The sequence below is a fragment of the Oncorhynchus keta genome, chromosome 11, assembly GCF_023373465.1.
Source record: "Oncorhynchus keta strain PuntledgeMale-10-30-2019 chromosome 11, Oket_V2, whole genome shotgun sequence".
NCBI classification, from domain to species: Eukaryota; Metazoa; Chordata; class Actinopteri; order Salmoniformes; family Salmonidae; genus Oncorhynchus; species Oncorhynchus keta.
Genome location: NC_068431.1, coordinates 9,093,605 through 9,107,906, shown reverse-complemented (window position 1 = coordinate 9,107,906; position 14,302 = coordinate 9,093,605). Strand labels below are relative to the sequence as shown.

The 14,302-nt window shown below is 44.6% G+C and overlaps 2 protein-coding genes and 1 long non-coding RNA gene across 3 annotated transcripts; 2 read left to right on the top strand and 1 right to left on the bottom strand.

Annotated features, from left to right (window-relative positions):
* The first annotated feature begins 455 nt into the window (after positions 1–455).
* LOC118390715 (insulin-like) lies at positions 456–2,670 on the top strand. The gene is made up of 3 exons (XM_035781439.2): positions 456–1,506; positions 1,915–2,101; positions 2,367–2,670. The coding sequence occupies exons 1-3, from the start codon at positions 1,414–1,416 to the stop codon at positions 2,513–2,515; spliced, it is 429 nt and encodes a 142-aa protein (XP_035637332.1). The 5' UTR covers positions 456–1,413; the 3' UTR covers positions 2,516–2,670.
* A 1,942-nt stretch (positions 2,671–4,612) lies between these two features.
* nipal4 (NIPA like domain containing 4) lies at positions 4,613–10,603 on the top strand. The gene is made up of 6 exons (XM_035780289.2): positions 4,613–4,822; positions 6,234–6,494; positions 8,003–8,059; positions 8,459–8,549; positions 8,835–8,995; positions 9,294–10,603. The coding sequence occupies exons 1-6, from the start codon at positions 4,783–4,785 to the stop codon at positions 9,890–9,892; spliced, it is 1,209 nt and encodes a 402-aa protein (XP_035636182.1). The 5' UTR covers positions 4,613–4,782; the 3' UTR covers positions 9,893–10,603.
* Positions 10,604–12,235: 1,632 nt separating this feature from the next.
* On the bottom strand, positions 12,236–14,102 carry LOC127906245 (uncharacterized). Its single transcript, XR_008060661.1, has 4 exons — positions 14,074–14,102; positions 13,546–13,875; positions 13,084–13,105; positions 12,236–12,632 (listed from the first exon to the last, which is right to left on the bottom strand). It is a non-coding gene; the product is annotated as an uncharacterized LOC127906245 (long non-coding RNA).
* Between the last annotated feature and the right edge of the window lie 200 nt (positions 14,103–14,302).

Genomic DNA, 14,302 nt, shown 5'->3' with positions numbered 1-14,302 from the left:
CTAGAGAGGATCCAGATACAGTAGTACTACTAGAGGGGATCCAGATACAGTAGTACTACTAGAGGGGATCTGGATAAAGTAGTACTACTAGAGGGAATCCAGATACAGTGGTACTACTAGAGGGGATCCGGATACAGTAGTACTACTGGAGGGGATCCGGATACAGTAGTACTACTAGAGGGGATCCGGATACAGTAGTACTACTAGAGGGGATCTGGATACAATAGTACTACTGGAGGGGATCCAGATACAGTAGTACTACTGAGAGGATCTAGATACAGTAGTACTACTAGAGGGGATCTGGATAAGTAGTACTACTCGAGAGGATCCAGATACAGTAGTACTACTGGGAGGGATCCAGATACAGTAGTACAGAGGATCCAGATACAGTAGTACTACTAGAGGGGATCCAGATACAGTAGTACTACTAGAGGGGATCCGGATACAGTAGTACTACTAGAGGGGATCCGGATACAGTAGTACTACTGGAGGGGATCCGGATACAGTAGTACTACTAGAGGGGATCCGGATACAGTAGTACTACTAGAGGGGATCTGGATACAATAGTACTACTGGAGGGGATCCAGATACAGTAGTACTACTGGAGGGGATCCGGATACAGTAGTACTACTAGAGGGGATCCAGATACAGTAGTACTACTAGAGGGGATCCAGATACAGTAGTACTACTGGAGGGGATCCGGATACAGTAGTACTACTAGAGGGGATCCAGATACAGTAGTACTACTGGAGGGGATCCAGATACAGCAGTAATACTAGAGGGGATCTGTGGGGTCAATATTGCTGTTGCTTCATTAGTACTAACAAAATGTAGTTATGGAACGTTAATCTCACGTCACAGTAACTGATCCAAGAGCATTTCTATAGCATTGCCTTTACCATCACAACACATAAGTGCGTCATGGAAGAAGTTGTCACACAAAAAAAAGATGACTCTTTCCATCGAAGGTCGGCTAATGGCTAATGTGTCAACATGAAACATCCCACTAACATCACACCAGGACACGGTAAGTACCTTCAACACCAAAAACTGTTGCTCAGGACACTCATTGAGCCACAAGCCGTCTCTCACCAGCTACCTTCTTTAAACAAACAGCTACTATACTCTTTAGTGTGTCTGAAGCAGGAACAGGTGGGTCAAACGCGAGCCAACAATCCCTGGAATCCTCTGTACATCTCAGACACAGGTCACATCAGTTACGTCCGATTCACCGGCCCTCCGCTTGCACCACTGATGTCACTTAGTAAAACAAACATGCCTAACGAGGCGAACAATTGGATTGCCACTTACCGTTAGATTTCATTGAGCAACTTCTCTTTTCCGCTGACACTGGCAAAGACCACAGACCCTTGTTCCCGAGGCCTGCCTGCCTGCCTGCTCCAGGGGTATAAAATGGGGGGAGAATCTGGTGTTCTGCCTCAACCAACTTTTCCTTCAGCATTTCTGCTACTCTTCTACAGAGCTTCTTCACCACCACCTCCACAGGTAAGAGCCGGCGGTCTCTTTGTGTTTCACTGGAGGGTTGGGAACCACAGTTGGGTTAAGGTGGCGGATCTTGGGGGTGTAGATGTCACTAGAATCTGAAAACAACCTTGGAACTCTTACTGTTTTTGTTGAACAAATGTATTTCGGTCAGTAACAACTGTATTTTACTGCATCTAGTGAGCTATTCCCGTATGAGTGCTTATGGAAATAGTCGTTTTGTTGATGTAAGGCTATGGTTTCATTTAGAACATGCTGAATGATAATATTACACCAGAATATGGGTCGTGTCGTCAGCATTACACAGAAGGAGTAATGTCCCTCCTAGAAGAATAGAGATGTTTCTCGTGCACTGCATGAAACTCCCACAGTGTTAACATACCTGTTTCGTTTTGTCTTTCTCTCCTCCAGCCCATCATCAACATGGCCCTCTGGCTCCAAGCTGCATCTCTGCTGGTGCTGCTGGCCCTCTACCCTGGGGCAGACGCTGCAGCTGCCCAACACCTGTGTGGCTCTCATCTGGTGGACGCCCTCTATCTGGTGTGTGGAGAGAAAGGATTCTTTTACAACCCAAAGAGAGATGTGGATCCCCTAACAGGTAAGACACCTCTAGCACTGTCTGAATTCAAAAGACTTCATTTCGACAACTCAACTTGATCTAAGACCACAAGTTACTTTCCTGTTTTTGTGTGTATGTGTGTCGAAATGACATTTAGAAAACGCATGGTCACTTAGAAGAAACTACAAATATGAAACTGAATGTGAAGGCAATGATGAAACACAGAAAAGGACAGTAGTCCATACAATATGCTGCTTGATGTTATGAGGTAGCACTCACTCAATGTGCTTTTCTCCTCTTGCAGGGTTTCTCTTTCCAAAATCGTCCCAGGAGAACGAAGTTGCCGAGTACCCGTTCAAAGACCAGATGGACATGATAGTAAAGAGAGGTATTGTAGAGCAGTGCTGTCACAAGCCTTGCAACATCTTCGACCTGCAGAACTACTGCAACTGAGGCCTGTCTCACCGCTAAGCCTGCTCTTCTCTTCTCTCTGCCACTCTCCAATGTGCAGAGGCATCATCCCCATCTCAAAGAAAAGCTTCAAGTGCAGACAAGAAATGGCATAGACATGTTTTATTTTTCCTAGAAAATAAAGTTCTATGAAATGAGCAAGCACTTTGTTTTCCTTTTGTAAATGGGCCTTATGTTCGGAGTAGGCTACTATGACTTCTGTTCAATGTGTGGTTCGGATTTTCTCATTATCCTGGGTTGAAACCAAACTATTGTACATGTATATTGTAATGCAGACAAAATGGCCCCGAGAAACACTCTTCTCACGCCACTTCGAAAGAGTTTCGCCTGGAAGTGAATTTTTTTGTAGCAGGTTGGGAGAATGAATTAACCCTTTCACCCTGCTCCTCTGCACACTCCACTAACATCCAGTCAAAGCTAGCTTCCACTACAAGACCGTGGTACTTGCCAATGGAGCAGCAAACCCCTCCCTACCTTCAGGCTATGCCCAAACCCTAAACCTCAACTCGGGGTCTCCATTCTTCCACCTCTGGTCTTTTGGCTCTCCTACCACTATGGGAGGGCAGCTCCCGCTCAGCCCAGTCCAAGCTCTTCTCTGTCCTGACACCCCTATGGAGGAACCAGCTTCCCCCTGAAGCTAGGACAGCAGAGTCCCTGCTCACCTTCCAAAGACATCTGAAACCCAACCTCTTCAAAGAATATCTTAAATAATCCCACAGCACCTAATATCCATTAGATTGGGCAAAAACGAATTGTTTGGTTTTAGGAGGATAATATAATGTCTTTCTTGCATACACATTGTGTTGTATGATGAAGTCCTACAGAGCTGCGCTTCTCAAAGTGGACACTGGGGGTCACTCTTCCCTCTGATTTACAGAGACATAAAACAGAGATGATCACATCAAAAAAAGAATGGAATGAATCGAGAGGTTTTAGTTGAGTATAGTTTAGATTATAGGATGGCCATTAGCTGTTGCACACGCAGCAGCTACTCTTCCTGGGGTCCACATCAAAACACGTGACAAAATACACAACAGTTATAGACGAGAACAAAATAAGATAATAGTAAATTAAATAAAAAAATGTGAATAAGATAAGAATAATATATTGTCAAGACACCGAGAGACAACAACAATACTTTTTACACACTTCATGTATACATTTTAATTTACTTATATACAGTACAGTTCATTTAGATCAATATGATTAAATTATATTAACAACCTAAAATGTTGTAAATATAACTAACTTTTTTCTTTATTGTACCTTTATTTAACCAGGCAAGTCAGTTACGAATAAATTCTTATTTTTAATGACGGCCTGGGAACAGTGGGTTAACTGCCTGTTCAGGGCAAGAACGACAGATTTGTACCTTGTCAGCTCGGGGGTATGAACTTGCAACCTTCAGGTTACTAGTCCAACGCTCTAACCACTAGGCTACCCTGCAAAGTATAGGGCAGTTCTCCTATGCATTAACCAATGGTTGTGGTTACGTCATCGACTGTGCAGGTGTTCGGAGGTGCGTTCATTTCGCCTGAACGTTTGGTACATTGCGATAACATCTGTAAATGTTATCGCAATGTAACATCCACAACTTTCTTGTACGTTCTTGAACAGACTTTGAGGTACGTTTACTCCCGTTTGGTGGGTGTGGCGACGTGTGGCTTGACGCAATATAAGTGTCGTTTTTAAAGTGTGATTGCCATGCTGCCAGAGTCCCCAAACCCCCTCCCCGGTTTTTTTTCGGCTGAGCCTTCAGTGTAGCACCGTTTCAGTTCAAATGAATGTTCCAGAATGTAAAAACATACTGAAAGCGGCCCAGATTGCTTTTAACATTCTCCCTTGCTCATTCGATGGACACGTCAACCACTGGTTAGCTAGTTGATAGGTAAATTATCTATCCAGACGTTGTAAGATCTGATACGTCTGAGCAGAGGGACGTGCCCTTGATCAGTAGTGAAAGCGCAGCGTCGTCGCCTGCTCTTTTCGAGGCCAATGAGAGAGCTGCTGACGGAGGTAATGGGCGGGCCAGACGTACACCTGAGCAGGTCAGGGTGACTTGATGTGTGTGCCCACGCCCCCTGTGAATAATCTTTCGGATTGATTCGTTTCTGAGAACGTTGTTTTTTTATGCGTGGAATTAAGAACGATCACATTGGGAACGGATACTTTTACCGGGCTCTTTTTTAGCCAACTACTACTTTTTCGGCTACTTCGAGATTTATTGGATATTAGCCTAAATCAACACAATGCAATATGTTCATTTATCTAAGGATTCATGCCGAAACGGTACGTTTATAGGCTAATACTTCAATGTCATCATATTATTGTAGGCTACGCTATTTAATGGGAAATGGGGGCCTACAATCTTTTTTGAATGTTGGTGATATAGCAACAGTAGGCTTATTCACGAAAGGCGTATTGGCAGAATTTACAGACAATAATACCCATGGGTTGGCATCCGTAAATACACTTAATAGACAAAAATGATATTGTCAGAAATTATTTTCTAAACGTCTTCATCTGGAGCAGAACACAACGCCAGTTTTTAAATGTATGATTTTAAAAGCAATTGTTTGAAAATATTTTAGAATATCAAGTGGGGTTGTTCATGTCTTTGAACTACTTTTAAATGGGCTGATTTCCAAAGCCAGTTTTTTTCAGGTCATTCCACATGAAATGTCCATATAATTGATGATTTCTATGCTCATGAGAATTGTAATCTCCGTTGTGTGTGAATAGAACACCTTTGTTGACAGAGAGAACATGTCACTGCACCATGCCAATGCCGGGGCATTGTTCAAATGGTGAGGTCATGTATTGAATCTGCCAGTCTCACTAAACATGAAATGTCATGTGGATTTCTAAAGTAGACTATCTAATCTTCTTATATTTTCTGTCCCAATGAAATCCAAAGAAATTGAGCCTAGTTTTATTTGACCATTCCAATCTTTAATTGGGCTATGTGTAGATAGGTTCGTGTTGATAACATACAACGTGAATACACTGGTATCATTCTGATAACTGCCATGGATATTACTATCGTGACATAATAGTTAACACATGACCTGGTTAAGCAATCTGCTATGTAGGTCATTACCACTGTGTGTTTTGGACTGGTTTCTCTTCACCAGATGTTCTAATAGTGTTTATACTTTATTGTACATAAATGTCCAGGTATTTACTTAGAAATAACATGGTAATCACACAATAAGAGCATAATAGCTTTCATAAAGCTATAAGGCCCGAGCAGGTGTAGTGTAGGTGTGCCTGGAAACAGCCCTTAGCCGTGGTATATTGGCCATATACCACAAACCCCCAAGGTGTCATTGCTATTTTAAACGGGTTACCAACGTAATTAGAGCAGTAAAAAATATATTTTATTTATCTAACCAGGCAAGGCAGTTAAGAACAAATTCTTATTTTCAATGATGGCCTAGGAACAGTGGGTTAACTGCCTTGTTCAGGGGGCAGAACAACATATTTGTACCTTGTCAGCTCATGGGTTTGAACTTGCAACCTTCCGGTTACTAGTCCAATGCTCTAACCACCCTGCCACCCCAATAAATGTTTTGTGAAACCCGGTGGTATACGGTCTAATATACCACGGCTGTCAGCCAATCAGCATTCAGGGCTCCAGCCACCCAGTTCATATGAAGCTATAATGGTAAAAGTGATTTCACTCTGCTTGTTTTTCCAGGTTCCATAATAAGGCTACTGTGTCCATCTCAGACTGCGGTGTGTATAGTCAACGGGGAGGCAAACCTCCTCAACACCTCCTTCACTGACAATCACAATGCCACTGAGACAGGGCTGTCAGCCGTCGGCAACAACTGGACCAACTATAACTTCTGGACTGGTTTGACCTTGGCGGTGCTGTCGGCCTTCCTGATTGGAGGAAGTGTGATGCTGAAGAAGAAGGCCCTGCTTCGCCTAGCCAATAATGGACAGACCAGAGCAGGTGGGGGGTCTTCACTGTTTAAGGATGTGGAAAAACACAAAGACTTCACATTACACCACAGGAGGGCTTTGTCCTTATTTTGATCAATGTTTTATATAGAATCAAGTTCTGATGGGTATCTACTGACAGTCGTTTTCTTTACGTCATCACAAGCCGAACTCCACCCAGTACCACGTCCTGAATCTTACACACCCTTCTAGCCGGCTACCACCCAGTACCACGTCCTGAATCTTACACACCCTTCTAGCCGGCTACCACCCAGTACCACATCCTGAATCTTACACACCCTTCTAGCCTCACTCCACCCAGTACCACGTCCTGAATCTTACACACCCTTCTACCCTCACTCCACCCAGTACCACGTCCTGAATCTTACACACCCTTCTACCCTCACTCCACCCAGTACCACGTCCTGAATCTTACACACCCTTCTAGCCTCACTCCACCCAGTACCACGTCCTGAATCTTACACACCCTTCTACCCTCACTCCACCCAGTACCACGTCCTGAATCTTACACACCCTTCTACCCTCACTCCACCCAGTACCACGTCCTGAATCTTACACACCCTTCTACCCTCACTCCACCCAGTACCACGTCCTGAATCTTACACACCCTTCTACCCTCACTCCACCCAGTACCACGTCCTGAATCTTACACACCCTTCTAGCCTCACTCCACCCAGTACCACGTCCTGAATCTTACACACCCTTCTAGCCGGCTACCACCCAGTACTCTACCCTGCTACCTAGAGACTGCTGCCCTATTTACATAGTCATTGAACACTGGTCGCTTTAATACTGTTAACATACTGTTTTACCACTTTGAGTGTACAAACCATTAAGAACACCTTCCTAATATTGAGTTGCAGTCTATGTCATGGTGCATGTTCATAATGTTTTGTACACTCAGTGTATATACTGCATTCTAATCATAACTACTGCTATTACATACCTTTTCTGTTCAGATACTGTCTATACATACCATTCACATACATATATATTTATTTATGACTCTGATATTTATCATTCTGTTAGGTCTTCATTTTTTAAAACATAAAAAAAAAACTTTTAGATTATTGTGTGCATTGCTATTGTATTGCTAGATATTCCTGTATTGTAGGAGCTAGAAACATAATCATTTCGCTGTACCCACGATAACATCCTGTAAACCTGTGTAGGCGACCAAGAAACCTGGATTTGATTTGACTATGACCCAACAGTATGATATTTCAGCTCTCCGTATCGATAGCAAATAGTACATCCAGTTCCTGTTTAAAGGTTGTTGTAGTATCTAAATACTGGACATGAACCCTGACCGAAACGATGAAACACAGTCTAATAAAGGACTCGTCCTCTGTCAGTTATATAACGTTTGATTAAACAAACTGTCCTGAATATCAGGGTTTCCTGAGGACAAGAAACAACTTTATTTGTTATTGATTGATGTTATTAATTTGTTTTGTCTTCTAATTCTAATGAATGCCTTGTTCACTGTGTTCTGTGCAGGTGAAGGTGGTCATGGATATTTAAAGGACTGGCTATGGTGGAGTGGACTTCTAACCAGTGAGTGTTGTTGTTGTTGTTGTTAAATCTATCCTCAATGTTTGTCACAAGCACTGTAATGTGAAGTGGGAATACCAGTAGTTTTATCATAGTTCTGTTGGGTAGCTAGTAGAACTATAAGGCTTATCCCAGGGGTGTTGAACTCATTTTGACCCCGGGGGCCGAATTCGGTCTTCACTGAGTTCCGGAGGGCCGCACTGATTTTTAAAAAATATATTTTTTTTTTAGATTTCCTTGCTGTCAAAATTAGTAAACATTTCTCCTCTAGCCATTGTTTTGTGAATTTTCGATGAACTGTTTAGTGATCATTAGCGAGCTGGACAGCCAAGAAACCATCTCAAAGAACCAAAAGGATTAGGACGACATCAATGTTTTTGCATTATGGTCTGTCTCTCACAGTGGGTGCCGGTGAGGTTGCCAACTTTGCAGCGTACATGTTTGCTCCAGCTACTGTGGTGACTCCTCTGGGCGCCCTGAGTGTCCTTATCAGGTACCCTTACTTCTCTGTTGTCTATTAACACACAGTCTTCACATACAGGTACTTCTACTCTCTCTGGTTTTTCATTTTCCATGACTGTGTCAAATCTCACACCGTTGTTGTCATTTTTGCACCCTTTATTTTGGTGTACGTGGGAACTTATTTGAACTTTCAGGAGCTGTTGTGTGTGAGTTTTGTGTTCGTGTTGATACTGTGTATCCTCACATCGAAGTCATTGTTCTACAGGTTTGCATTAATATTCAAATGACTGTCATTGTGGCTTCTCTCTGGACACAGTGCAGTGCTGTCCTCTTACCTGTTGGGGGAGACACTGAATCTTTTGGGGAAGCTGGGCTGTGTGCTCAGCATACTGGGCAGCACTCTCATGGTGATCCATGCACCTGAAGAAGAGGAAGTCACTACCCTACTGCAGATGACTGACAAATTGCTTGACCCAGGTACATCGTTTATATTCATTGACATAGGAATTATTCACACAGCAATTATTTTTATAAAGGGCAGTGCAACAATGAGGTAATGAACATGTCATTTAGAGTAGAGAAACTTCAAAGATGCTATCGTCATTATTGAGCAAATATGTAGACAGAAGGACAGACGGTACATATGCACCAGGGAATAACACCTGTCTGTTCCCTAACTACCTTCCACCACACCCTAGAGAAACACTTATCTCCCTCTCTCCTCTGTGTCAAGCCTCACTTCAATGGCTCCTGTGTATCCGCTTTGTGTCTCTAGGCTTCCTTGTGTTTGCCAGTATCCTGCTGGTGGCCTGCTTGCTGCTTATCTTCTACTTCTCCCCCCGTGTGGGCCAGACCAACATCCTGGTCTACATCGGCATCTGTTCCCTGCTGGGAGCCTTCACCGTCTCCTCCGTCAAGGGCCTAGGCATCGCCATCCGCACAGTGACCTCTGACCCGGCCGTGGTGCGTCACCCGCTCACCTGGATCCTTCTGGTGTCACTGGTCAGTTCCATCGTGGTCCAGGTCAACTACCTGAACAAGTCTCTGGACACTTTCAACACGCTGCTGGTGTACCCAATCTACTACGTGTGCTTCACCACCGTGGTGCTCACCACCTCCATCATCCTGTTTAAAGAGTGGGGGACCATGTCTGGTGTGGATGTGGTGGGCACCGTGGGGGGCTTCCTGGTCATCATCTTGGGGGTAGCCATGCTGCACCTGTTCAAAGACATCCACGTCACCCTGGAGGGCCTGGCCAGCAGAATGTGTCAGCCGCTGGAGGTGAAACGGGAGGACAAACACATCCTCATTGAGAATATGGAGAGCCTGCCTCCCATGAGAGAAGACGCACCCAGAGTCTTCATCATCAGCTGAGAGACTGGCACTCAGGATCTTCATCATCAGCTGAGAGACTGGCACTCAGGATCTTCATCATCAGCTGAGAGACTGGCACTCAGGATCTTCATCATCAGCTGAGAGACTGGCACTCAGGATCTTCATCATCAGCTGAGAGACTGGCACTCAGGATCTTCATCATCAGCTGAGAGACTGGCACTCAGGATCTTCATCATCAGCTGAGAGACTGGCACTCAGGATCTTCATCATCAGCTGAGAGACTGGCACTCAGGATCTTCATCATCAGCTGAGAGACTGGTACCTGAGAGAACTCTTAGCACATTCACTTATGTAAATATGTATTTGATAGTCTTTTTATTGGTAGTTTTATGTAGATTTGTGACCAGAGCTGTTGTTGACTATGTCTATGATGCTCCAGGATGCTAAATAGCTACTGAGGACCTTTGTCTATGAAGGTACCAGAGAAGAGATGACATTTTATATAGTTGTTTATACTTGTGGGTGTTTTTTAACCTCAGTTAATGATCATATGGGTTGCTGATGACGCTGCAGGCTATGTAGACTGCTGCTGAAGACCAATGTTTGTGATTCATCAAGGCATTTTAAAAAGGGCTATTTTTTATATAGATATATATATATATATACTTTGCATTTTAAGATGTTGACTACATTTCATATTTTACTGTTGCCTGTCAGTCATTTCAATAAATATTTTCTATTTTGTCCCCATTTCAGTGGAGAGATGAGGAAGTATTGTTGCCGCAGCTCTTACAGTTGAGCCCAGGTCGGGGATTGAGATGTTTACATCAATACTCAGTAAGAACCATAGCACCTTAAATGATAACATAGAGATTAAGATCCAAGCTAAAGTCTCAAAACTCAAACAATGGCAGCTGTTGCAGGAGTACACATTAACTTAACTGCCACACCCCAAAAAACCGTCAAGCTCTCTTCAATAGGCCCATTGTAGCCTAATACCAGCGTGCAGAGACACGCTGTGTGGCCACACAGTACACGGATTTGCTTGAAGCGATCTGCTACATGATGTGAATAAGATTGTTCGTGTCCCCTGACCGTTGACATATTTGGAAATTGCTCTGGAATGTAGCACAACCAATCAAACTGCAGTTTGAAGACAGTTACTTTTACAGCTTTTAAAATAATATATATTAAGACATTCATAATTATGAATAGCTTTACACATTGTAAACTTTGAACTTGGGAAACCTCAATCTTGATATTTGATATAGTATAGTGTATTATTCCGTTCCCTATTGGTCATGGCCTGGGAATCATGCTAAGGTCTTGATATTTGATATAGTATAGTGTATTATTCCGTTCCCTATTGGTCATGGCCTGGGAATCATGCTAAGGTTGGTTTCACTAATTGACGGTGTGGGAAGGCTGAGAGATGACTAACTGCGAGGAGTGGAGTTTCACTGTTGTGGAGGCATTTTATTGCCTGAGTCACCTCATTTGGTGTGTGTGTGTGTGTGTGTGTGTGTGTGTGTGTGTGTGTGTGTGTGTGTGTGTGTGTGTGTGTGTGTGTGTGTGTGTGTGTGTGTGTGTGTGTGTGTGTGTGTGTGTTTTATGAACTGGGGTGTAATAGTTTGATCCACAGTATGTGGGATCTAATCATTTTGTTATGAACACTATGATATTCCTCTATACCTACAGGATCCATTACAACTTAACAGTCAAATAATTACTGGAATAGGAAGTAATTAACCTATAGCAGAAACCCCTGAAACAGTATCAGTGCAGTTATGAATTTGTACTCAGTAAATTATTCAGTGTGCTTGTTCTGGCTTCCCAACTATATCCTCTGAGACAAACAGGTTCCCCTGCTTTTTTTTCTTTCCTAGGGATGAAGTGTGCTCACTGGTCTCAGTCAACAAAGATGTGTCAGGTGTCTGCACCACTGAGCTTTGTCAGGAGCAGAGCAGACTAATTATGTGGGTTGGCTATTAACTGCTGAACTGAGAGAGAGAGAGAGGGAGGGAGAGAGAGACAGGGAGAGAGAGAGAGAGACAGGGAGAGAGAGAGAGAGAGAGGGAGAGAAGAGAGAGAGAGAGAGAGAGAGAGAGAGAGAGAGAGAGAGAGAGAGACAGGGAGAGAAGAGAGAGAGAGAGAGAGAGAGAGAGACAGGGAGAGAGACGGAGACAGGGAGAGAGAGACAGGGAGAGAGAGACGGGGAGAGAGAGAGAGAGACTGCTGTCTCAGACAAAGCCCAGGGACAGGTTGCTATAGAGCCTCAGAAAGGTAACAGACTAAAGTAATTATCAACGGATGAAGGTTTTAGTGTGTCTACACCCTACCTACACCCTACCTAAACCCTACCTACACCCTACCTACACCCTACCTAAACCCTACCTACACCCTACCTACACCCTACCTAAACCCTACCTAAACCCTACCTACACCCTACCTAAACCCTACCTACACCCTACCTAAACCCTACCTACACCCTACCTAAACCCTACCTAAACCCTACCTACACCCTACCTACACCCTACCTACACCCTACCTAAACCCTACCTACACCCTACCTACACCCTACCTAAACCCTACCTACACCCTACCTAAACCCTACCTACACCCTACCTAAACCCTACCTACACCCTACCTAAACCCTACCTAAACCCTACCTACACCCTACCTACACCCTACCTAAACCCTACCTACACCCTACCTAAACCCTACCTACACCCTACCTAAACCCTACCTACACCCTACCTACACCCTACCTAAACCCTACCTACACCCTACCTAAACCCTACCTACACCCTACCTACACCTACCTAAACCCTACCTACACCCGACCTACACCCTACCTAAACCCTACCTACACCCTACCTACACCCTACCTAAACCCTACCTACACCCTACCTACACCCTACCTACACCCTACCTACACCCTACCTACACCCTACCTAAACCCTACCTAAACCCTACCTACACCCTACCTACACCCTACCTAAACCCTACCTACACCCTACCTAAACCCTACCTACACCCTACCTACACCCTACCTAAACCCTACCTACACCCTACCTAAACCCTACCTACACCCTACCTAAACCCTACCTAAACCCTACCTACACCCTACCTAAACCCTACCTACACCCTACCTACACCCTACCTAAACCCTACCTACACCCTACCTACACCCCTACCTACACCCTACCTACACCCTACCTAAACCCTACCTACACCCGACCTACACCCTACCTACACCCTACCTACACCCTACCTACACCCTACCTACACCCTACCTACACCCTACCTAAACCCTACCTAAACCCTACCTAAACCCTACCTACACCCTACCTACACCCTACCTAAACCCTACCTACACCCTACCTAAACCCTACCTACACCCTACCTACACCCTACATAAACCCTACCTACACCCGACCTACACCCTACCTAAACCCTACCTACATCCTACCTACACCCTACCTAAACCCTACCTACACCCTACCTAAACCCTACCTAAACCCTACCTACACCCTACCCACACCCTACCTACACCCTACCTAAACCCTACCTACACCCTACCTACACCCTACCTAAACCCTACCTACACCCTACCTAAACCCTACCTACACCCTACCTACACCCTACCTACACCCTACCTAAACCCTACCTACACCCTACCTACACCCTACCTAAACCCTACCTACACCCTACCTACACCCTACCTACACCCTACCTAAACCCTACCTAAACCCTACCTACACCCTACCTACACCCTACCTACACCCTACCTAAACCCTACCTACACCCTACCTACACCCTACCTAAACCCTACCTACACCCTACCTACACCCTACCTACACCCTACCTACACCCTACCTAAACCCTACCTACACCCTACCTAAACCCTACCTACACCCTACCTAAACCCTACCTACACACTACCTAAACCCTACCTAAACCCTACCTACACCCTACCTACAACCTACCTAAACCCTACCTACACCCTACCTAAACCCTACCTAAACCCTACCTAAACCCTACCTACAACCTACCTAAACCCTACCTAAACCCTACCTAAACCCTACCTACACACTACCTAAACCCTACCTAAACCCTACCTAAACCCTACCTACACACTACCTAAACCCTACCTAAACCCTACCTACACCCTACCTAAACCCTACCTACACCCTACCTAAACCCTACCTAAACCCTACCTACACACTACCTAAACCCTACCTACACCCTACCTAAACCCTACCTACACCCTACCTACACCCTACCTAAACCCTACCTACACCCTACCTAAACCCTACCTACACCCTACCTACACCCTACCTAAACCCTACCTAAACCCTACCTACACCCTACCTACACCCTACCTACACCCTACCTAAACCCTACCTACACCCTACCTACACCCTACCTAAACCCTACCTACACCCT